Source organism: Schistocerca piceifrons, chromosome 6 (genome assembly GCF_021461385.2).
Source record: "Schistocerca piceifrons isolate TAMUIC-IGC-003096 chromosome 6, iqSchPice1.1, whole genome shotgun sequence".
Taxonomy (NCBI): Eukaryota; Metazoa; Arthropoda; class Insecta; order Orthoptera; family Acrididae; genus Schistocerca; species Schistocerca piceifrons.
This window is the reverse complement of record NC_060143.1, coordinates 127,951,370-127,976,090: the sequence shown is the minus strand read 5'-3', so window position 1 is coordinate 127,976,090 and position 24,721 is coordinate 127,951,370. Positions and strand designations below refer to the sequence as shown.

General features: G+C 39.2%; 1 protein-coding gene across 1 annotated transcript in view; it reads right to left on the bottom strand.

Annotated features, from left to right (window-relative positions):
* Positions 1 to 246: 246 nt before the first annotated feature.
* LOC124802742 (sodium-dependent noradrenaline transporter-like) overlaps positions 247 to 24,721 on the bottom strand; it is a 423,112-nt gene continuing 398,637 nt past the window's right edge. Inside the window, exons 12-13 of the mRNA XM_047263726.1 lie at positions 8,275 to 8,442; positions 247 to 3,362 (exon numbers count right to left, since the gene is read on the bottom strand). Coding sequence (XP_047119682.1) covers positions 3,264 to 3,362; positions 8,275 to 8,442 — 267 coding nt within the window. The 3' untranslated portion in view covers positions 247 to 3,263. The remainder of the gene's footprint in view (positions 3,363 to 8,274; positions 8,443 to 24,721) is intronic.

Here is a 24,721-nt window from a genome sequence, read left to right as displayed (position 1 = left end):
TGTCAAGTGATACAAATTATGACTATAAGGCTCAGCCAGTTACCATTAGCACACAACAGTATACAATCAGCATGAAATGTGTGAACACAATGTAAATTAAAATAATTTAAAAATTAATTATGCAGTTGTCACTTACAATTTTATGTGTTTCATAATGAACTTATCATCTCTGATTCTATCATAAAAAATGAGATCAGTCTCAAAAAAAGACGTACTTTATAGTTCATAAACTATACACAGAAGATTTTCAAAAAGTTTCATATGATCTATGAGCTATATTATTTTAAGTAATAACAGCAATAAATATTTACTTAATAATAACAGATTTTTTCCTCACAGTATTATTTACATTCATAAAGACGTAAACTTCTTTTTATATTCAGTGGTTGTCAAACTTAATGACCAATATATTTACATTCACTTATTAGGACATGCACCATGGCAGTTTGGTTATACATTTTATAAAAGGAACTGATTTTAGCATCTAATGAATTATGAAAATAGTCCTTCTGGCTAAATTATAGCAAAATTACAAAAGAAACTCATTCATTGAATCTTTGGTTAAGAAGCAGATAGTGTATGTTAGAAACTTGATTATATGATACAGAAGTAGATGGCTTAGCCAATTGGCTGAATTTTAGAGAACATAGCTTGAACCTTCCTTACCAACTTTGACCCTTGCTTCTGTTGTCAGTGCTCTACCATCTGATTTCAGATAGAAGAGTTGCATCTGTGAAAGGTGAAGACCAGTACTGAGTTCTCAGTCTGACACAAAGGAATTTATGTGAAGGTATGGTGTGTTGTGGATTGAATACATACTTTTTTATATACATTGGTATCCATAACACTGGAGATGAAAGGGTGAAAAAAGTAACACCTTATTAATATGTTATGTGTTTAACAAAGATATCATAGAATTGTTGATAATACCAAAATAATAGTTAATACAATGAAACTGCTTTTGATTTAATCAGACAGGTAACAAATATTGGGTGCGTAAATGTGGCAGCATGATTATTAGACACACATAAAACTCAGGTTGTGAAGAGAAATTGCTTCTTTGTGTTAAATTGCCAGGTTTTGAGCACTGACAATCTGCAATTAACTGTAAACAAAAGAAGATCTGCTAAATATTTATTTTGTGTCCTGTACAGCAAACAATTCTGGGGTATAATTGGATATATACATTGTACATAAAAATTTCATTTAAAATTCTTCCTTCATCACAACATTTATGCATCACTAAGCTTTAAAATGTGTGAAAAAGTTCCAAGGTAATGGCTGAATAAATGGGGACCAAACCTCTAGATATATTGTAAAGTAATTATAAAACAATGTGAAATAGATAAATGGGATTTTCAGAACTATAGATTTTTAATCAGAAACTAAAGAATAACTTTGAAATGACATGAAAGATATAGTACAGAATGAGTTACAAGAGACAGGCAGAAAAATAACATAACATGAAGTGTCTGAGCAGCTATGGGCAGCTACCTTGAGGAATAAAACAATACACTAAAGGAAAAGCAGTATCAGCACTACTTGAACAGATGAAGATCACAGAAATGAATGTAAAACTTGAAATTAATGAAATTTCAGACAGGATGAAGGCAAAATAATTCAAGGAGTGTCCTGAAACAGAAGTAATGAGTACAGAGCATAAGGTGCATGAAGAGTAATTATGTGAAACAGCATAATAAATGCAGTAAGAAAGATAAATATAAGATCTTGATGCTGCAGGAAAGTAAAAACTGACATGTGGTGCTGATGATTTTAAGGTGAAGACAGTAACATGGATTCGTGAATATGAGGCTAGAAAAATTCTTATTGTTGTACTTTCAGATCAAGGATACAATATCAAATGAAAATGTCTTGAAGAGTAGAACTTTGTGGTGTCGTTATCTACCAGAGAGATTGATGTGACCTCTGTTGTGTAATAAATAGAATTACAGAGATTTATAACATTATAAATGCACCACCTGGGTAAATTGGTCTTCTATATTAAATGGTTCTCAAATATGAGCTAGCTGCTCTTAATTTTTGAACTATCATATTGTATATAAAAAATAGGGCTGAAAGAAGTTTTAATTTGAATTGTGATGCGAATGTTTTTAAAACCTAGTCATAGAACAGTATTTATAACCACGGAAGGTTTTAGGTACATAGTCTCAAATCAAAATAATTTACTTGTTTGTGTACCACTGTACAAAGTCAAGTACAGAGGTTTCAATAGTATAACTATATATGATGCATTGGTGATATGAATCACTTACTAGTCCTTCAAATTTCTTTACCAAATCTTTTTACTTTGTTTTGAAGGAAGAACAAAGTGTTTCTAAAGTCACTGGATCAGAACATTTCATCTCCTTGTTTTTCTCAGCTTCTCAGCAAGGTTGGCTTATCAAGTCCTCATTAGTATTATTTCCCATATTGGTTTCCATATTTTTTAGTAAATGTAATTAACACATAAATCGTTATATGGGTTGTATAATGTCACTCTTCATCCATTGTTTCTAAACTTCTGGGATTCATTTCACACTATATTACAGTGAAATTATTTTCTCTTGAATTACTATAATGAATCCTGATTTTGGCACAATAAAGATTCCATAGTTCAACAGGTTTGTTCTACCTTATGTATGCTGTCATCATAATAGTTACAAAATACCCAAAAATTTAACGTCATTTTTGCAGTGCATTTACTATTACATTTTTGTTCAGAAAATACTGAAATTACCTCACATTATTCAGCAGTTGAGCAACAATAATACAGATAGCAGTAATGCCTGACTGTGATGCAGTGGTGACTGAAGAAACTTTTGCTGCAGTTAATTCAGGTTTCTGTTACAATAACTTTTAAAAATATTAAATTTTGCATAGATATTATCGTACCAGTTTATCCAAGCTATTTTACATTTTGGCGCACTTTTTCCTATTAATGGAGTTCAGATACTATCATTTCAAACTACAAAACTAAGGGTCTGATACATTCTGCACACAGCTGTTTGGATGAAGACATAATACTTTGCACTGTGCACAAGGCAAGTCTTGAACACACAAATTAATCTATTATTCCAACACCACTTTGAGACATTTTACTACAAAGTATTTAAAAAAATCATCACAAAAATGGTGTCTCATTCAGTCACATAAAAATGTTGCCTTCACATATGAAATTAACCTGGTACAAATTTTATAAGTTAACTGGTAGGCTGAAGGCAGTAGTTGCCAAAGTGGTCCCAGTATACGAAAAAACAAAATCTTCACACATATAGCCAATGTCTACACCTGAATCTTGTCACCACACCAGTTTCTCTGATGGCTTCATGTTCTTCCAAAGGTGAGATATTGTAGGCCAGTCTCTGCAGAAAAAAGGAAATAAAGTTGTTTAGCATGCAAACCTTTAGTTTCTGTAAGCATATACATGTAATTTAACAATCTTAGTTACATTTGCTTTTCATAGCTACGACTTCTAATAGCCTCATCAGATTTGCTGAGTTGAACTCTGGAGGAAACAGGAAGGAATGTGTGGGATGTTGAGGCTTTCGGTTGGGCTGGACAACTTAATCAGGTAATGAACTACTTGTAAAGTTAGGTATATGGGTTTGTGTGCAGATGCAGCTCATTTTTTCAAATTGATACACTTAATTTAAGAAACTTTCTATATGTTGCTGTTATAGCTATTTATTATTGCATGAATTTGTATATCCACAAGTATTTATAGAAATTTCTATAAGTTAGTTGCTTTGATGAATGTACTTTTCCTCAATGTTATATTTTTTGGCAGGAGATACTGCTCACTACATTTATATCTTTCCTGTTTCACTCGCACTTGTACCATGGGTAAAATGCTCAAAATGTGGTGCAACATACACAATACACTTTTTAAAGCTCTATTTTGAACAGCTTGAAGAAGTAGGGGGATGTGTATGTGAAGAAAAGGTGGGCAGAGGGAGGGCAGGAAAAGCTGAATGCAGATTGGATAAAAGATCTACTCATCAAGTGGCAACAGAAAACACACACATAAAAGATTGTTGTAACTGGCAAGCTTTTGGAGCCCATGGGTCCTTCTTTGGGTAGAAGGGTTGAAGGGGAAGGAAGAAGGGTGAAGGAAAAGAACTGGAGAGGTCTAGGAAAAGGGTTAGATTTTGGGAAAGTCACCCAGAACTGCAGGTCAGGGGAGACTTACCATACGGAATGAGAAGGAAAGACTGATTGTTGGGGACTGAATTGACGAATTTGAAAACCTGAAAGCTTAGAAGTGGAAGACAGGGTAATGTGCTAGACAGAGATTTCTACTAAAACATCATTCACAAGTCGATAAAAGTGTGAAACTAATTGCACTGTATGTATGAGAGGTGGGAAAGTGCGGTGAAAAATAGATGGGTAAGACAATGAAAGTCATAGGAAATTAAAATGGAGTGAAGCAAAGAGTAGTTACAGTGAAGAAAAGCTGAAACATAAGAAATTTATGTAAATTAAGGCCAGGTGGGTGGCAAGAACCAAGGACATGTTGTACTGCTAGTTCCCACCTGCAGAGTTCTGAGAAACTGGTATCTAGGGGAAGAATCCAGATGGCGCGTGTGGTGAAACAGGTGCCAAGGTCACGAATGTCATGTTGTAGAGCATGCTCTGCAACAAGATATTGCAAGTTGCCAATATATACCCTCTGCCTATGCCCATTCATCCTTATTGATAATTTGGTGGTAGTCATGTGATGTAGAAGGCGGCACAGCCTTCGTAATAGCTGGTATATGACATGTTGTTTCACAGGTGGTTCTCCCTTTGATAGTATATGTTTTGCCAGTTACAGGGCTATTATAGGCGATGACAGGAGGGTGCATAGGGCAGGTCTTGCAGCAGGGATGGTGACAGGGGTAGGAGCTTTAGGGTAGGGAAAGGATGCAGAGGGAGCATAGGGTCTGACAGTATTGCAGAAATTGGGCGGGCAATGGAAAGCTATTCTACGTGTGGTGGAGAAAATTTCAGACAGAATGGACCTCATTCAGGGCATGATTTTAGAAAATCATGGCCTTGTCAAAGTAGCTGATTAACACATTCCAGACCAGGATAATACTGAATCTTGAATGGTGTGTTCCGAAGCTGTTTTGTGGTTTTGTGGAGGGATCAGCAGTACCAGGATTGGATGTGATGGCCTGGGAAGTTTGCTTTTTAACTAGGCTGGTGGAGTAATTATGTGCACTGAAGGCTGAGGTGAGAATGGTGGTGTATTGCTAAAAAGAGGCTGCATCCGAACAAATAAGTTTGCCTCAGATGCCAAGGCTGTATTGGAGGGAACGTTTGACATAGATAGGATGGCTACTGTCAGAATGTAGGTACTGTTGTTTGTTGGTAGGTTTAATGTGGATGATAGTGTGTAGCTGGTCTTCGGTGAGGACAAGATCAACATCAGGGAAAGTGGCATGGGATTCAGAATAGGACCATGTGAAATTTAATTGTGAGAAGGTATTCAGAGTTTCCAGGAATTTTAGCATGTCAGCCTCACCATGAGTCCTTATGGTAAAGATGTCATCACTGTATCTAAACCAAACCAGGGGCTGAAGACTTACGGATCCCAGGAAAGCCCCTTCCAAGTGACCCATGAAAAGGTTGGCATAGGAAGGAGCCATCCTGGTTCCAATGGCCATACCCCTGATCTGTTTCTGTGGCTGCCCCTCAAAGGTGAAGTAGTTGTTGGTAAGTATAAAGTTGATTTAAGTGAGTAGGAAGGATTCATAGGTTTGGAATCAGGTGGACACTGAGTGAGGAAATGTTCAGCAGCAGACGGACCATTTACGTGGGGGATGTTGGTATAGAGGGAGGTGGCATCAATGGTGACAAGCAAGGTGTTTGGTGGGAGTGGGATGGGCACGGATTTCAGACAATCTAGGAAATGTTCGGTATCTTTGATGCAGGAGTTGAGTTTTTGTACTATAGGTTGCAGGTGTTGACCAACTAAGGCAGATATACATTCGGTGGGTGCTTTGAATCCAGCAACTATAGGACAGCCAGGATGATTGGGTTTGTGGATTTTAGGAAGAAGATAAAAAGTGGGGGTGTATGGTTTGGGTGTGGTGAGAAGTTCAATGGATTGAGGTGTTAGTCCTTGTGAGGGGCCTCAGGTTTTAAGGAGGTACTGCAGGTCAGACTTAATTACAGGGATGGGATCTTGATAGCAGACGCTGTATGTAGACATGTCAGACAGCTGGCTTAGACTTTCACTAATATACTCCTTTCTGTCAAGTACTACAGTGGTAGATCTTTTGTCTACTGGGGGGGGGGGGGGGGGGGGTGATGATGGAGTCATCAGATTTTAGGGAACACAGAGCCTGGAGTTCTGCAGAGAGCAGGTTAGGGTCATCTTGTAGGGACCTGAGGAAAGATTGTGAGGCAATGCTGGATTTGAGGAGTTCTTGGAAGGCTTGTAAGGGATAATTTTGAGGTAGTGGTTGTAGATTAAGTTGGGATCATGGTCTGAACTATTCCGAATCCCATGCCACTTCCCTTGATGTTGATTTCATCCTCACTGAAGGCCAGCTACACGCTTCCATCCACATTAAACCTACCAACAAAGAACAGTACTTACATTTTGACAGTAGCCATCCTTTCCATGCCAAACATTCCTTCCCATACAGCCTTGGCATCTGAGGCAAACATATGTGTTCAGATGCAGCCTCTTTAAAGCAATACACCATTCTCACCTCAGCCTTCAGTGCATGTAATTACCCGACCAGCCTAGTTAAAAAGCAGATTTCCCGGGTCGTCACATCCGATCCTGGTACTGCTGATCCCTCCACAAAACAGCTTCGGAGCACACCATTGGAGACCCAGTATTATGCTGATCTGGAATGTGTTAATCAGCTACCTCGATAGGGCTATGATTTCCTAAAATCATGCCCTTAATGAGATCCAGTCAGTCTGAAATTTTCCCACCAAATGTAGAATAGCTTTCCATCACCCTCCCATTCTCCGCAATATTCTTGTCAGACCCTATGTTCCTTCTGCATCCTCTCCCTACCCTATGGCTCCTACACCTGTCACCATCCCTGCTGCAAGACTTTCTCTATGCACCCTCCTACCACCACCTCTAATAGCCCTGTAACTGGCAAAACATATAATATCAAAGGGAGAGCCACCTGCAAAACAACACATGTCATATAACAGCTATTATGTAACCACTATGCACCCTTCTACATCCGAATGACTACCACCAAATTATCAATTAGGATGATTGGGCATAGGCAGAGGGCAACCCACAATATCCTGTCGCAGAGCATGCTCTACAACATGACATTTGTGACCTTGGCACCTGTTTCACCACACACGCCATGTGGATTCTTCCCCTAGACACTAGTTTCTCAGAACTCCACATGTGGGAACTAGCACTATAACATGTCCTTGGTTCTCACCACCCACCTGGCCTTAATTTATGTTAGTTTTCCATCTCAGCATTTCTTCACAGTGACTACTCTTTGCTTCAGTCCATTTTAGTTTGCTACATCTTTCATTGTCTTACCCGTCTATTTTTCATTGCCCCCCTCCCACCTCTGCACTGCACTTAACTTTTCGCTCTTATTTGCTCAGGCATGATGTTTAAGTAGTAATCTCTGTCTTGCATATTACCCTGTCTTCCACCTTTAAACTCTCAGGTTTTGAAATCTCGTCGATGCAGTCCCCAACAATCAGTCTTTCCTTCTCATCCTGTACAGTGAGTCTGCCCTGACCCGCAGTTCTGAGTGACTTTCCCAAAATCTACCCCTTTTCTTAGACCTCTGCAGTCCTTTCCCTTCATCCTCCTTCCTTCCCCTTCTACCCTTCTGCATGAAGAAGGAGCCATGGGCTCCAAAAGCTTGCCAATCACAACAATCTTTTATGTGTGTGTATTCTGTTGCCGCTTGGTGACTAGATTTTTTATGTATCCAATTAAATAATTAAAATAGATTCAAGGTATTTTGTTAGCTATAAATTTGTGTTCTGTAGTATTTTAATGTTTCTTACCACGCACCCTTAATTTTTATGAGTGTTGAGGGAAAGACCTGTATGAACCACAAAAGATTTTATTTTTTGGGTCACCCCCAACAGTATGTGCTTGTATGTGGGTTTTTTCCCCTGAAGAAGATTTTATCTTTAAAGTCAGCTCTTTGTTTCTCATTCAATATAGATGTCATATGTGCCAGATTGACATGTAAAGCATTTTTTAATGATTTGTGGAACACTTGTGTCTTTCTAAGTTGAATTATGTTATTTAAAACATTAATGATACTTGACACTTACCTCTTTACATGTGCCTGTGGAACTTAGGAGTTGGACAGTGGCTACAAGTGGTATCATGAGTATGGATGACAGAGCAAGTCCCCAGCCCACCCATTCAGCCCAGCTTGGGTAGTGATAATCATTGTACTGTAAGGGCTGATGGTACAGGAGACCAAACATCACAACACCCTGTAAAGACATACAAAGAAATGTTGTTGTTATCTATATATACATTTATACTCTGCAAACCACCGTGAAATGCATGGCAGAGGGTACGTACCATTGCACCAATTGTTATGGCTTTTTCCCATTCCATTCACTTACAGAATGTGGCAGGAATGATTGCTTAAATGCTTCTATGCATTCTGTAATTCATCTTATGTCTTCACAATCTCTTCGGGTACAGTGCGCAGGGGGTTGTAATAACTTAGATTCATCACTTAAAGTTGGTTCTACAAACTTTCTAAGTAGGTTTCCTTGGGATAAGAATGAGATTTTTAAGCTGCAGCAGACTGTGCACTGATATGAAACTTCCTGGCAGATTGAAACTGTGTGCCGGACCGAGACTCGAACTCGGGACCTTTGCCTTTCGCGGGCAAGAGCTCTATCCTCGGAGCTACTCAAATGTGACTCATGCCCCATCCTCACAGCTTTACTTGTGCCAGTATCTCATCTCCTACCTCTCAAACTTCAAAGAAGCTCTCCTGTGACCTTGCAGAACTAGCACCCCTGGAAGGAAAGGATAATGCAAAGACATGGCTTAGCTGCAGTCTGGGGATGTTTCCAGAATGAGATTTTCACTCTGCAGTTGAGCTGTGAGGATGGAGTGTGAGATTTGCTTGCGCAGCTCAGATGGTAGAGCACTTGCTCAAGAAAGGCAAAGGTTCCGAGTTTGAGACTTGGTCAGACATACAGTTTTAATCTGCCAGGAAGTTTCCATGGGATAGTTTGCATATATCTTCAAGTATATGCCAGTTCAGGTCTTTCAGCATCTCTCCCATGGGTCAGACTAACCTGTGACTATTCATACTGCCCTTCTTTCTATCCATTCAATATCCACTGTCAGTACTATTTGGTACATGCCCCACACAGTAGAGCAATATTCTAGGATTAGTCATACGAGTGTTTTATATGCAGTCTGCCTTGTAAACTGATTTCATTTCCCTAGTGTTCTACCAATGAACTGCAATCAGCCACTTGTTTTACCAATGACTGAGCCTTTGTGAACGTTCCATTTTATAACCATACAGATTTGTTGTCATATCAACCTTGTAAATGGCAGCAAACAGTTAAGATTTTCTAAGCCCCAGAGTGAAGCTACCTTGCTTACATTATTACAGTATCGACATGAGATGGTGCGAAGAATAATATTTCACCACCAAGAGTGGTTCAGGGAAAACACTATGTCGGTGCTTCTGGCAAGCCAGATTGTGGAACTCAGCAGGACTGCAGTAGGCACAGCAGCTAGACAGGATCACGTCAACTTCATTATATAATGACAAAAATTCTACTGCTGATACAGTGATGCATGCCAAGAGCTTATACAAACCAGTCCTATACTATAATAAACTCTTCAAGCAAGCACAGCAGAGTGAGAACCACTAATACCTTTGTAATAACGAGACCTATGCTGCCATGACAAGTGTGTCAGGTAAGCATTGGCCATTACTTCGCTCCATAAATACCTCAGCATTTTAACTCATGAGGCAGTCAGTTCAGACAGATAGAAGGCATGCATAACATTCACACTTGATCCCCTGATTGCAGTAGAGTGACGCCTGTCAGAAGTCTGTTATAGGTTTCCTGCATGCTACTGAGCAACTACAGCCACTATAGGGAGTGATGGTTACCTTGCCGTAATCACCAGTTGCAGAGTTCAACAGCACAGCCTGCCACTGTCACAATTGGTGGATCTTGGTTCTTTCTAGTGATCCTGGTTCAGGACACCAGCATTCCTGATGCTTTGGTGGATGGGCCAGGGCCTTCCTAATCAGCAGTCCAGGATTATCATACTGCACAGCTATATGACAACCGTCATCATGGTTTGACAGATGAAGAAGAACAATAGGGGACAGAGCACCACTGAAATTGGCATGTGTAAGTCCAACACACACACACCACCGTCACTCACTGCCGCGGCATCGTGGTATGGTGAGTGAAGCCTCTGTGGGTGGTACTGCCATAGAACAGCCAGTGAGGAATGGGTGTGTGGTGTCTGCTACCTTGAGCGAACAGTAGGCAGATTGTGACATGATTCATTGATGGACTTAGACAACTGATGTCAACAGCAAGTCAAGACACCAGTTGTAATTTATGGAAATAAATAACTAATTCTGCATCTTCTTTCACTGCACCTACTGATGACAACAGATCACTACCATCCTTCCGAGGAGATCTGGCAAGTAGCAAACTGAGAGAGGGCCTCATGATACAGAACCATGTCTACTTCCACCCTCCCAGCAGTCATCTCTTGCAAAATTGGTGTCAAGAAGTGATTGTGCTTCTGATGCTTGCAGTATCTGCATCAGAGGTCTGTATGAAATGTTTTACAACGGAGCCAGACCAGCAGTTACAATTGTGGTGTGAGTCTCTGAAAGGCTCACACAGATATGTTTTGGCTGTGATCGTGTCCAGAATAGTATGCAATGAGTTAAGAGTTATTTTTGTAAGGCCTAATGAAGCTATAGACGTGTCTGAATTTAAGGGGTGATTTATAGGGAAGTGTATTTAGCATTGTAAAATTTGTAATTTGTCTGGTCACAGTGCACCTTGTGATAAGTTTATCCCTGTAATATGTTCTACTTGTGGGAAGTATGGTCCTGCAAAAGAGGACTGTGTTAAGTGTCATTGGGTATCAATGAGATGAAGTAATAAGTAATTTTTTATCTTTGTGGTAATGTATATTGTGTGTTGTGTAAGGATTAAGCCTACTGTGGTAGAAAAGGGGCTTACTGTGATAGAAAAGGAAACTACATGAATATAGCACAGACATGAGCAACTACTACAGTGGGCACAGTATCAGCTCTAATGGGGCAGGTTAAATTATTAAAGGAAAAGAATGAGCAAGTGGCTCTGCATTTCATAGTCAGACGTGAGATCATTCACAATCACGTCTGAGTGTAGCTATATCAATACTGGTAGTGCATTCCTCAACACTGGAGCTTGTACCCACCAGCCTTATTTCCATTTTTTCTGGCAAAACATCAGAGGATAAGACTATTTTCCTTCAGGACATGATATCTGTAGCCAAGTTGTGCAACTGGTCTGAACAAACATCACTGCAGATGGCAAAATTGTGGTTGTCAGGTGAGGCTAAGACATACATCATGAACCACGATGTTTAGAGTAAGAAAACCTCATTTTCAGAACTGGTAAATGGCTTAAAGCAGTGGTAACAAAAACAAAACAGTGTTTGTTTCTTTCAAGAAAAGTTAAGTAACTTGTGACAAAAGCATTTTCAAGTAGGATACACAACTTGAACATACAAACTTATGAACTGATTAAAAACCCAGACACTGACGCAGTTACATTGATAGAGGCTGAGGATAGGTTACTAGATGTGTTCTTAACATTATTTCTCCAGAATTTTCTTATTGTTGTTGTTGTCTTCAGTCCTGAGACTGGTTTGATGCAGTTCTCCATGTGCAAGCTTCTTCATCTCCCAGTATTTACTGCAACCTACAGCCTTCTGAATCTGCTTAGTGTATTCATCTCCTGGTCTCCCTCTATGATTTTTACCCACCACGCTGCCCTCCAATGCTAAATTTTTGATCCCTTGATGCCTCAGAATATGTCCTACCAACTGGTCCCTTCTTCTAGTCAAGTTGTGCCACAAACTCCTCTTCTCCCCAATTCTATTCAATACCTCCTCATTAGTTACGTGATCTACCCATCTAATCTTCAGCATTCTTCTGTAGCACCACATATCAAAAGCTTCTATTCTCTTCTTGTCCAAATTATTTATCGTCCATGTTTCACTTCCATACATGTCTACACTCCATACAAATACTTTCAGAAATGACTTCCTCACACTTAAATCTATACTCGATGTTAACAAATTTCTCTTCTTCAGAAACGCTTTCCTTGCCATTGCGAGTCTACATTTTATATCCTCTCTATTTCGACCATCATCAGTTATTTTGCTCCCCAAATAGCAAAACTCCTTTACTACTTTAAGTGTCTCATTTCCCAATCTAATTCCCTCAGCATCATCCAACTTAATTCTACTACATTCCATTATCCTCGTTTTGCTTTTGTTGATGTTCATCTTATATCCTCCTTTCAAGACACTGTCCATTCCGTTCAATTGCTCTTCAAAGTCCTTTGCTGTCTCTCACAGAATTACAATGTCATCGGTGAACCTCAACATTTTTATTTCTTCTCCATGGATTTTAATACCTACTCCAAATTTTTCTTTTGTTTCCTTTACTGCTTGCTCAATATACAGATTGAATAACATCGGGGATAGGCTACAACCCTGCCTCACTCCCTTCCCAACCACTGCTTCCCTTTCATGCTCCTCAACTCTTATAACTGTCATCTGGTTTCTGTACAAATTGTAAATAGCCTTTCGCTCCCTGTATTTTACCCCTGCCACCTTTAGAATTTGAAAGAGAGTATTCCAGTTAACATTGTCAAAAGCTTTCTCTAAGTCTACAAATGCTAGAAATGTAGGTTTGCCTTTCCTTAATCTATTTTCTAAGATAAGTCGTAGGGTCAGTATTGCCTCACATGTTCCAATATTTCTGCGGAATCCTAACTGATCTTCCCCGAGGTCAGCTTCTACCAGTTTTTCCATTCATCTGTAAAGAATTCGAATTAGTATTTTGCAGCAGTGACTTATTAAACTGATAGTTCGGTAATTTTCACATCTGTCAACACCTGCTTTCTTTGGGATTGGAATTATTATATTCTTCTTGAAGTCTAAGGGTATTTCACCTGTCTCATACATCTTGCTCACCAGATGGTAGTTTTGTCAGGACTGGCTCTCCCAAGGCCATCAATAGTTCCAATGGAATGTTATCTACTCTGGGGGCCTTGTTTCGACTCAGGTCTTCCAGTGCTCTGTCAAACTCTTCATGCAGTATCGTATCTCCCATTTCACCTTCATCTACATCCTCTTCAATTTCCATAATATTGTCCTCAAGTACATCGCCCTTGTATAGACCCTCTAAATACTCCTTCCACCTTTCTGCTTTCCCTTCTTTGCTTAGAACTGGGTTTCCATCTGAGCTCTTGATATTCATACAAGTGGCTCTCTTTTCTCCAAAGGCCTCTCTAATTTTCCTTTAGGCAGTATCAATCTTATCCCTAGTGAGATAAGCCTCTACATCCTTACATTTGTCTTTTAGCCATCCCTGCTTAGCCATTTTGCACTTCCTGTCTATCTCATTTTTGAGACGTTTGTATTCCTTTCTGCCTGCTTCATTTATTGCATTTTTATATTTTCTCCTTTCATCAATTAAATTCAATATATCTCCTGTTACCCAAGGATTTCTACCAGCCCTTGTCTTTTTACCTACTTGATCCTCTGCTGCCTTCACTACTTCATCCCTCAGAGCTACCCATTCTTCTTCTACTGTATTTCTTTCCCCCATTCCTGTCAATTGTTCCCTTATGCTCTCCCTGAAACTCTGTACAACCTTTGGTTTAGTCAGTTTATCCAGGTCCCATCTCCTTGAATTCACACCTTTTTGCAGTTTCTTCAATTTTAATCTACAGTTCATAACCAATAGATTGTGGTCAGAGTCCACATCTGCCCCTGGAAATGTCTTACAATTTAAAACCTGGTTCCTAAATCTCTGTCATTATATAATCTATCTGATACCTTCTAGTATCTCCAGGATTCTTCCATGTATACAACCTTCTTTTATGATTCTTGAACCAAGTGTTAGTTATGATTAAGTTATGCTGTGTGCAAAATTCTCTATGTTTCCTTCTCTCCCTTTTCCTACTCTTGAATTCCAGTCACCCATGACTATTAAATTTTCGTCTCCCTTCACTACCTGAATAATTGCTTTTATCTCATCATAAATTTCATCAATTTTTTCATCAACTGCAGAGCCAGTTGGCATATAAACTTGTACTACTGTAGTAGGCATGGGCTTCGTGTCTATCTTGGCCACAATAATGCGTTCACTATGCTCTTTGTAGTAGCTTACCCGCACTCCTGTTTTTTTTATTCATTATTAAACCTACTCCTGCGTTACCCCTATTTGATTTTGTATTTATAACCCTGTATTCACCTGACCAAAAGTTTTGTTCCTCCTGCCACCAAACTTCACTAATTCCCACTATATCTAACTTTAACCTATCCATTTCCCTTTTTAAATTTTCTAACCTACCTGCTTGATTAAGGCATCTTACATTCCACGCTCCGATCCGTAGAACACCAGTTTTCTTTCTCCTGATAACGACGTCCTCCTGAGTAGTCCCCGCCTGGAGATCCAAATGGGGGACTATTTTACCTCCGGAATATTTTACCCAAGAGGGCCCATCATCATTTAACCATACAGTAAAGCTGCATACCCTCGGGAAAAATTACGGCTATAGTTTCCCCTTGCTTTCAGCCGTTCGCAGTACCAGCACAGCAAGGCTGTTTTGGTTAGTGTTACAAGGCCAGCTCAGTCAATGATCCAGACTGTTGCCCCTGCAACTACTGAAAAGGCTGTTGCTCCTCTTCAGGAACCAAACGTTTGTCTGGCCTCTCAACAGATACCCCTCCGTTGTGGTTGCACCTACGGTACGGCCATCTGTATCGCTGAGGCACGCAAGCCTCCCCACCAATGGCAAGGTCCATGGTTCATTGGGGTAGGAAAATTTTCTTGCAGAGTGAAAATGGAAAATCCACAGGCTGTAACAGCAGCAGTGCATGTAGCTAATTATCTGCAAGAGATAGATAGTGCTGCGATGTCTCAGAATGATCAGAAAATGTTTGTGTCAAACAAAGAATGTCACCACTGTGGAGAAAAGGGTCATTTAAAAATCACAACATCACCAACCACAATGTTTTGATTGTCAACTGGTCGGTCATAAGCCACAGAAGTGTAAATCAAAGAAACTAGGTAACTCTAATAGAAATAAGAAGTTGATAACGACAATGGGAATCTTCCTTCCATCTAGAAGCAATTTCCATTAAATAGACGTGCATTAAAAGTGCATGCAGAGATGGAGTGTTCGTTGGTGGCTTGGTTGAAAGGGAAAGAATATGAATTTTTGGTAGATACAGGTGCACATGTATTGGTTGTCAGTCTGGACTCAGGGATAAGAGCAGACTACAAAAACCAAAGTACAGGTTGTGCACAATAGGCGGCACTGCAGTTGATTCATTCAAGACAAAATGGCTCAGGTTTAGGATAGGAAACACAGAGTTTTATGAGTAAAGTGTTGCTAACTGTGGAGCAAGGTGTTGCTGCAATATTGGGGTTGGACTTTCTGGTTAGGCATCATGCTAGAATCAACCTTTTGCAAAGGGAGCCGAACTCGGTGGTAAATTATTTCTGTCAGGTACAACAGTTGCAAATGTTTCTATGTCACAAGATGCCCTTGTTGCAAAAGTGGCATCAATAAACTATATATGAGTGCATTAAAAGTTGTTTTGCATGACAGAGTACCAGCAGGTACAGGAAAGCTAATCTGGGTACCAGTAGACACTAATGTTCCACAGAATGTTGTGTGTTTGGAAGAACCACTGGCAAGTAATGATGTGTTGGATGAGCGACATTGTTTTGTATGTAGGTGTACAAGGGATATTAAGAGTCAGTTGTGGCACCAATAAGTCTCAATAATTTTGGGGATTACTGATAGGCAAGTTAGAGGTTATGGAAGAGGAAGATATTGGGTATTCTAGGATACAAAGTAGAACAGAGCGAACTATTGATATATCTCTGTTGTGAGAAAAAGTGAAGCATCTTAAGGGTGAAGATGGATTGTTATTGGAATCAGTGTTAATATGATATAAGGATTTGTTCACTCCACAGGAGTGTTACCTGCTAGCTTTAAAATAGCTATTCGAGCTGAAAGATACTTCAACTTGTCTAATGAAATGAGCTTTGAAGCTAAGTAAATTTCAGTAGGATGTAATTCACAAACCAAGTGCTAAACACACAAATGCTGACACATTTAGTAGGAAGACCGGGGCACTGCAAGTCTCTGGGTTTCATCTGAAAGATCAGAAGAGAATGCAAGCAAGTGATAAAGAGTATCAGGTATACTGCAGACAGCCACAATTTGTCATACAAGATGGGATATAGTGTAGATCAACTAAGTGTGGACCTTGTGCTGTAGTTCCAGCAGCTTTGCAGACAGAAGTATTATGGCAAGCACATGATCATACTTTATCGGGTCATGGAAGTCAGAGAACAATGAATAGAAGAGTAGTAGAAAGTTTCTGGTAGAGAACAAGACATGCTGATGTTCAACAGTAGGTCAAGACCTGTATTCCATGTGCATAAAATGCTGATTTAAACCAACAAAAGATACAATTACAAAGACTATCAGAGTCTAGCTATCTGTTCCAAATGAAAGGAGCACGTATTTTGGTGCCATTTCACAGGAGTCAATCAGATAATGAGTACCAGTATGTGTTAACAATTATTGATCACTTCTCAAGGCACCTGGTGATGGTACCAATACCAAATCAGAAAGAAAGCACAGTAGCTCACACTATGGTAAATCATTGGATACTTAAATTCAGGGTATCTCAAATGATTATTACAAATTGAGATACAAATTTCATGTCTGGTCTCATTAAGCATTTGTGTCACTTACTGAAAATTAAGAAATTACTTATGAGTCCATTCCACCCACAGGCAAATGGGCACACAGAATAAGTTCAGAGGACTATATTGAAGATGATAAGCCATTATGAGAATTCTCAACACATAGGCTGGGACATATATTTAGATTTTACTGTGAGTGCCAACAATTCACAAACTCATACAAGAACAGGGTTATCACATTATCCATTTGATGTGATTCACACAAAGTTGGAAAAAGAAGGTGAGCATGTTAAGGAATTTACAAAAATCTAAAGGAAGTCTGGCAACACAAAAGTGCTAGAATGTCGGGAGTGTTTGGGGTTAATTAAAAGGAATTTACAACAGTATTAGATAGCTCAAGGGCATTACTTGTGAATCCTTACATTCCAAAGGGTAAGATGAAAAAGCTTTTGATGAAGTTTCTAGGTCAAGGTTGAGGTAAATTCACTTGTCTGAAATTTTGCCTACCACACCTAGAATATCTTTCTATCACGCTCTCAATGCTCCACAATATTCTTGTCAGACACTACACTCCTTCTGCAACCACCTCCCTACCCTATGGCTCCTACCCCTGTGACAGTCCCTGCTGCAAGACTTGCTCTATGTGCCCTCCCCACCACCTATAGCAGCCCTGTAACTGGCAAAATATATACTATCAAAGGGAGAGCCAACTGTGAAACAACACATGTCATATATCAGCTGTTATGTAAACACTGTCAGCCTTCTACATCAACATGTCCACCACCAAATTATCGATTAGGATGAATGGGCATAGGCAGAGGTTGTATACTGGCAACTTGCAATATCCTGTTGCAGAGAATGCTCTACAACATGACAATAGTGACCTCAGCACCTGTTTTGCCACACGCGCCATCTGGATTCTTCACCCAGACACTAGTTTCTCAGAACTCCACTGGTGGGAATTAGTGCTACAACATTTCCTTGGTTCTCACCACTCACATGGCCTTAATTTACATTAATTTCCCATCTCTGCATTTCTTCACAGTAACTACTCTTTGCTTCACTCCATTTTAGTTATCTGTATCTTTCATTGTCTTACCTGTCTATTTTTCACTGCCTCCACCCCCCCCCCCCCTCCCCCATCCCCACCTCTGTTTCATTCAATGCACTTAACTTTTCACTCTTATTAGCTCATGCATGATGATGTTTAAGTAGTAATCTCTGTCCTGTATATTAATCTTTCTTCCAACTTCAAGCTCTCAGTTTTTCTAATCTTGTCCAATGCAGCCACCAACAATTAGTCTTTCCTTCTCGTCCCGTGTGGTAAATCTTCCTTGACCAGAAGTTCTGGGTGTCTTTCCTGAAATATACCCCTTTTCCTAGGCCTCTCCAGTCCTTTTCCTTCACCCCTCTTTCTTCCCCTTCAACCCTCCTGTCACTGAAAGCTCACCAATTACAACCGTCTTTTAGATGTGTGTTCTGCCGCCGTGTGGTGAGTAGATTTTTTTCTCTATCCAATTATATTATTTTGTAAATAATTGATTGTTTTCGCATGAAGAGATAGCTACATGACATATGTGGGTGGACGCCAAATATTATTCTTACTGCTCAGTTTTGTTCAATCATTACTTTCTTTCTAAGTGATGAGTTACCCCAGAAATTCATTTGACAAGACATATATGCAGAATACATCAGGAGGTTGATTTGTTTGTTTCCAAGAAGCTCAGTAATATGCTTATTCAATTTCAAGTTTTCATCATTATCTACACCCAAAAATTTGGAGCATTCTACCCTGTATACTAATTTGTGATCATGTGCTACATTAGTTGTTGGCATGACTCTGTTTGTTGTACAGAACTGAATGAGCAAGGCTTTTAAAAATTTAGGGAGGTCCATTTTCTGAAAACCACTTTATAATTCTTTGTAAACAACAACAAAAACTATTAACCCCCGAGTGGTTGCGCCTATGTATAAAGTGTGCCAATAACAAATAACACTGTCTTGTACTGTTTCTGTGTTGTTTTACAATTGCAAGCCCATACCTATTCCTTCATTATTGCTTAATTGAACACAGTGATAAGTTGTGCTGTCATACGTCCAAATGAGCAGCAGTAATATAAAATAAAAGTGAGCAAGGTGAGAAAAAGTTACGATCCATGCAAGAAAATGGCCCAGATTCTGAGCTAGCAGCACAATCCCTTAATGAAGCAGTTGTCTATGAGATAATTTGCAATCAAATAACTGGTTGGTTGGGATCGGATGCAGCTGCACTGTTTAGTATTTCAAGTGGGTCATTATGGTCGGTTAACACTTGTATGTGGCAACAGACTGATATAAAGAATGTTTATTTTATTATTGTTTAATAAAACAGTGATTTTGCTCATCTAATGTAAGTTTATTTTATTGATGTGTAATTAAACTAAGATTAAACTGTGATTTTCCTCGTACAGTATGCCTTGATAATTAAGGGTAGCTGTTCTTTACATGTATACAAAGTATGCCACACACCCTCTCATGTTATAAAAAATGGCATGCCCACTCAAGGATTAATGAGTAAATTCTGTCGGCAGAAATGTAAGAATTCTAAGATTCTCAAAAATACTGTCTCCATAGCCAGAAAGAGGGGGGGGGGGGGGGGGAGAAGGAGATAAGTGTCACTGCCTTTGGTGTGAAAGGACCTGGTTCGAGTCCTGGTACCTCCTCTATTTTTTTTCTGAAATAGGAAAGTCTGGTATTGGTTCCAATCAGCCCTTATGAGTCCAAATGAGGTGCTACTTAAATAAAGAAGCAGGGTCATCATCAGGATTCATCAACTGGTAACAGCTGGAGGGACTGGCGACATGCTAATCACATATTGTATGATCATGACGATCATGGACTGCTGTCATAGTGCATTGTAAGCAACTGTTGGCCAATCAGAACTGGCCTAACACCTAATCCATGAGTGGTGTTTACTTTACTCAAAAAGTGCAAGATGTGTGGTTATCTACCTTATGTTTTGTGTGCATGGCCCCAGTAGATAATTCCATAAGATAATAGAGAGTGAAAATATGCAAAACAATTAAACACTTTTGCTGTTAGGTGAAGGCAATGAGAGATGCTTGTAAGAATAAGCCATTAAGCCATGTTGAACTGAGGTTATAAATGTGTTGATGCCATTTTAACTTGTTATCCATCTGGACCCCCAGGTTGCAGGTTACACAGGGAGTTTCATTTGTATATGAACATTACTACTTCTGGCAGGTTTTTTTTTTTTTTTTTGCAGTCTTCTGTTGATTAGATGCAGCCACAGCCCACCATGTATTCCTGTCATGTGCCAACCTCTTCATCTCAGAGTAGCACTTGCACCTAATGTCCCCAACTGTTTTGTTGGACATATTCCAAAGTTTTTATCATTTTCAGTTCCCTCAAGTACTATGGAAGTTATCTGCTATGCCTTAACATAACATCCTGTCCCTTTCTCTTGTCAGTGTTTTCCTTATTTTCTTTGCCAATTCTGGGGAGAATCTTCTCATTCTTTATTTTATCAGTCCACCTAATTTGCAGTATCCTTATACAGGGCCACAGCTCAAATGCCTTCATTCTCATCTTCTCCAGTTTATCCACAGTCTACAGTTCATTTCCATACACTGCTGTGCTTCAAACCTACATTCTCAGAAGTTTCTTCATCAAATTAAGGTCAGTGTATGATACTAGTAGACTCTGTTGCCCAGGAACGCCTTCTTTGCCTGCACTAGTCTGCTTGTAATGTCCTCTTTGCTTCCTCCATCATGTGCTATGTTGTTTCCAAGATAGCATAATTCCTTCACTTTATCTACTTTGTGGATTCAAATTTTGATGTTAATTTTATGGCTAATCTCATTTCTGTTATTCCTCATTACTTTCATCTATCTTCAGTTTACTCTCAACCCATAGTTTGTGCTCATTAGAAAGACTCTATAGAGTGTTCATTCAGTTCAGCAGAACCTGCAGTTCATCTTCACTTTCACTGAGGATAGCAATGCAGTCAGTAAATCATGTCATTGATACCCATTCACCCTGGATTCTCATCTCACTCATGAACATATCTTTTTATTTCTGTCATTGTTTCTTCAGTGAACAGATTGAACAGCAGGGGGGAAAGACTACAGTCCTGTCTTACATCCCTTCTAATCTGAGTACTGCATTATTGGTCTCCCAGTCTTATTTTCCCCTTCTAGGTTCTTGAACGTACTTAATATTTCCCGTCCTTAAGCCAAATCAGTTGTCATCTGACAGATCCTCAATTTCTTTTTTCATTTGTCTGTATAATTTTCTTGTCAGCAACTATGCATAAGATTTTAAGCTGACTGTGCAATAATTCACCCACTTATCTGCCCTTGCTTTCTTTGGGATAGTGTGTATGCTGTTCTTCTGAAAATTTGGTGGTATGTCCCCACACCAACCTGAATAGTTGTTTGGTTTCCACATCCCGTAATAATTTTGGAAATTCTAAAGTAATGTCTTCTGCGTTATTTGATCACAAATTTTCCAAAGCTCTTTTAAACTCTGACTTTAACACTGGATTCTGTATGTCTTCCACATCGACTCCCATTTCTTCTTCTATCACATCAGACAGTTTCCCACTTCATAGAGGTTTCCAATAAACTCTTTCTACTGATCATTTCTCTCCTCTTTGTTTAACAGTGTTGAGCATTCTGCTTTTAATTTCATTGAAGGTTGTTTTGAATTTTCTGTATGCTGAATCAGTTGTTGCAGTTATTATTATTATTGTTATTATTATTATTATTTCAATTCCTTAACACTTTTCCTGCAGCCATTTCCCCCATGCTTCTGTGCACTTTCTATTTTTTTCACCCCTAATTGGTTTCTTTGCAGCTGTCTTCTTTGTAACTATATTTGTCTATCGAACTTCATGATTACTCTTTTTAGAGATGTTTAAATGCCTATTGTGTTATTAATGATCACTGTATCTACAACTTTAGAGAACTTCAAATGCGCCTCATCATTTCTCAGTACTCAGTATCCCACTTCTTTCCACATTGATTCTTCAGAATGATTCTCTTAAACATCAGACTACTTTTCATCATTACTAAATTGTGATATAAGTCTATATCTGTTCCTGGGTTATGCCTTTTAATCCTATATCTAATATCAAAATCTCTGTCTGATTAATGTGTAATCTAATTGGAGTCTTCCCATGTCTCCAGGTCTTTTTCAAGTATACCTCCTACTCTTGTGATTCTTGAACAGAGTATGCACTACTAGCATCTGAAATTTATTGCAGAACTCAATTAGTCTTTCTTCTCTCTCATTCCTACTACTGAGACCATATTCATTCTACTCACTATTCAATTGAACTGGGACCTGATTATTCCCATAGTGGTGACCCCATACAGAACGGTTCATGAATAGGTATTCCATCTTCTTTCATGTGTGCATGGAGTGATGGAGCCCGGTAACCACATAACAATAAAACAAGAACAGCTGGTTTTGCCATTGGCCAGTAATGTCACGCCACTGCCACCTACACCAAATGACAACAACAATGCAGGATACAGGAACAGAAACAGTAATGTTAAGATTCCATCTTTCTGGCCCACCAAAGCACAGATATAGTTCGTCAATTGGGGGCCGCCTTTTGTTTACATGGAATCAATGCCAATGTGGATCAGTTTACAATGGTTGATTCATGACTAGATCTAAGTGTACTCAAATAAATTGATGATGTACTACAATAGCAGTCTTAGTCCTCTATTAAAAAGAATTTTCTGCAATGCTTTGTGCTACCACCTGAATTCCACTTGCATAAAATTCTTGAAAGAGAAAATTGTATTGGTTGTTCCCCTTCTCAAATATTCCAGCCACTGCATGCACTGCTCTCAGAACAATCACTACAGATCTTTTGGATACATAGTTTGCCTACAAAAACTAGGGCTACTATGTCTGCATTTGCAGACATCCAACTGATGATCTGGTGTGCAAAACGGATATGACTGCTGTTGTTTGTAAGGATGACAGTTCATGTGCATTCCTACACTTACCACACAGGGTGACTCAGAACCATGCACTGGTCCACCACGACAATTAATGACACAGACAGGGTTATCTGTTTGCCAATTGTTCAATGAACTTGCAAGGCTGAATCCCAAATTGGAGAAACACACAGATGACAGAAGACTTAATGCTCCCTGCTGTTCCAAATGATAGATATTCAACTGGTATTGGTATCACAGATGCTTTTATGATGCTGCTAGAGAATGCACAAGCCCATGTCACTACCCAAACTCCATTGATGGGCAGCATCAGGTATGTGTGCTCATTAAAGGAAGACTCAGCACCTTAGTTGTTGCTAAAACACCACAGTATCTGTGGTAGCTGACTCTGGCTGGCTTTTTGTACAAGACTGCTGATTGTTTTCTAGTTGACACATGATGGTACTCTTAGAGCTACAGTAGCTGCTATGCAGACTGAGTTAGATAGTGCAGGTTGTACTGGGTGATGAAGGGGACACTGTGGCTGGTTTTTGGGGTGGTGGGAGGATAGGGGCTGTGAGGGGAAATGGCATGGGAGATCTGTTTGTGAATTAGATCTGGGGGTAGTGCCAGTCTGTGAAGGCCTTGGTGAGACCCTCAGCATATTGAGCAAGGGAGTTTTTGCCACTGCAGATATGCCCTCCCCAGATGGCTAGAATGTATGGGAGGGCTTTTTTGGTGTGAAAGGGATGGTGTCCGTCAAAATTCAGGCACTGTTAGTGATTGATGGGTTTAATGTGGACAGAGCTGCAGAAGGAGACATTGGAGAGGAGGAGGTCAGCATCTACACTATGTTATCAAAAGTATCCAGACACCCCCAAAAACATATGTTTTTCATATTAGGTGCATTTTGCTGCCACCTACTGCCACGTAATCCATATCAATGACCTCAGTAGTTACTAGATATCACGAGAGAGCAGAATGGGGCACTCTACAGAACTCCTGGACTTCGAATGTGGTCAGGTGATTGGGTGTCACTTGTGTCATATGTCTGTACGCGAGATTTCAACACTTCTAAACATCCCTAGGTCCACTGTTTCTGATGTGATAGCGAAGTGGAAACATGAAGGGATACGTACAGCACAAAAGCGTACAGGCCGACCTTGTCTGTTAATTGACATAGACCGCCAACAGTTGAAGAGGGTGTGTCGAAGCAAACTGGGTTATTTTTACTTCCCCTCTTATTTTGCCATCTGCCTCCTTAAAATTAATATTTTCATGTCTGACGAATTACAATTAACATACATGAGTATAATCTGCATTTCATAAAAGAGAAAGGTTGGCCCTCAGTTCTAAAGACTATAACACCAGATCTAGTTTTGTGCTTAGTTTTATGTATGTAATTGATTTTCTAATTTATTTTGACTAATCCCAGTTAGTATCTTTCATCATAGAATGAAATCGGTAATTGTTTTGTAACTTAAATTCTATTGTTGACTTATAGACAAATATAAATTCTGTACTAGTTATAAATATTTGTAAGGTGAAACACTGGCTTTCTTTAAGTATTTATTTGGCTCTTTTCGAAAAAATGTTAGCAAAGCCAGCCCTGAATTAATTCCAAAGTAATTAACAGTTTTGTCAAAAGTATTGATTGCAGAACTATGTATGTTAATTTCATCATTTAAACAAATAATTTAGTTTAATTCTTGTAGTAAAAGAAACTGTTAAAAAGAAGGAAGTTTTTGATGTATTCAGTTAATTTAATGAGTTAGTTTTTAATTGTAATTTTTA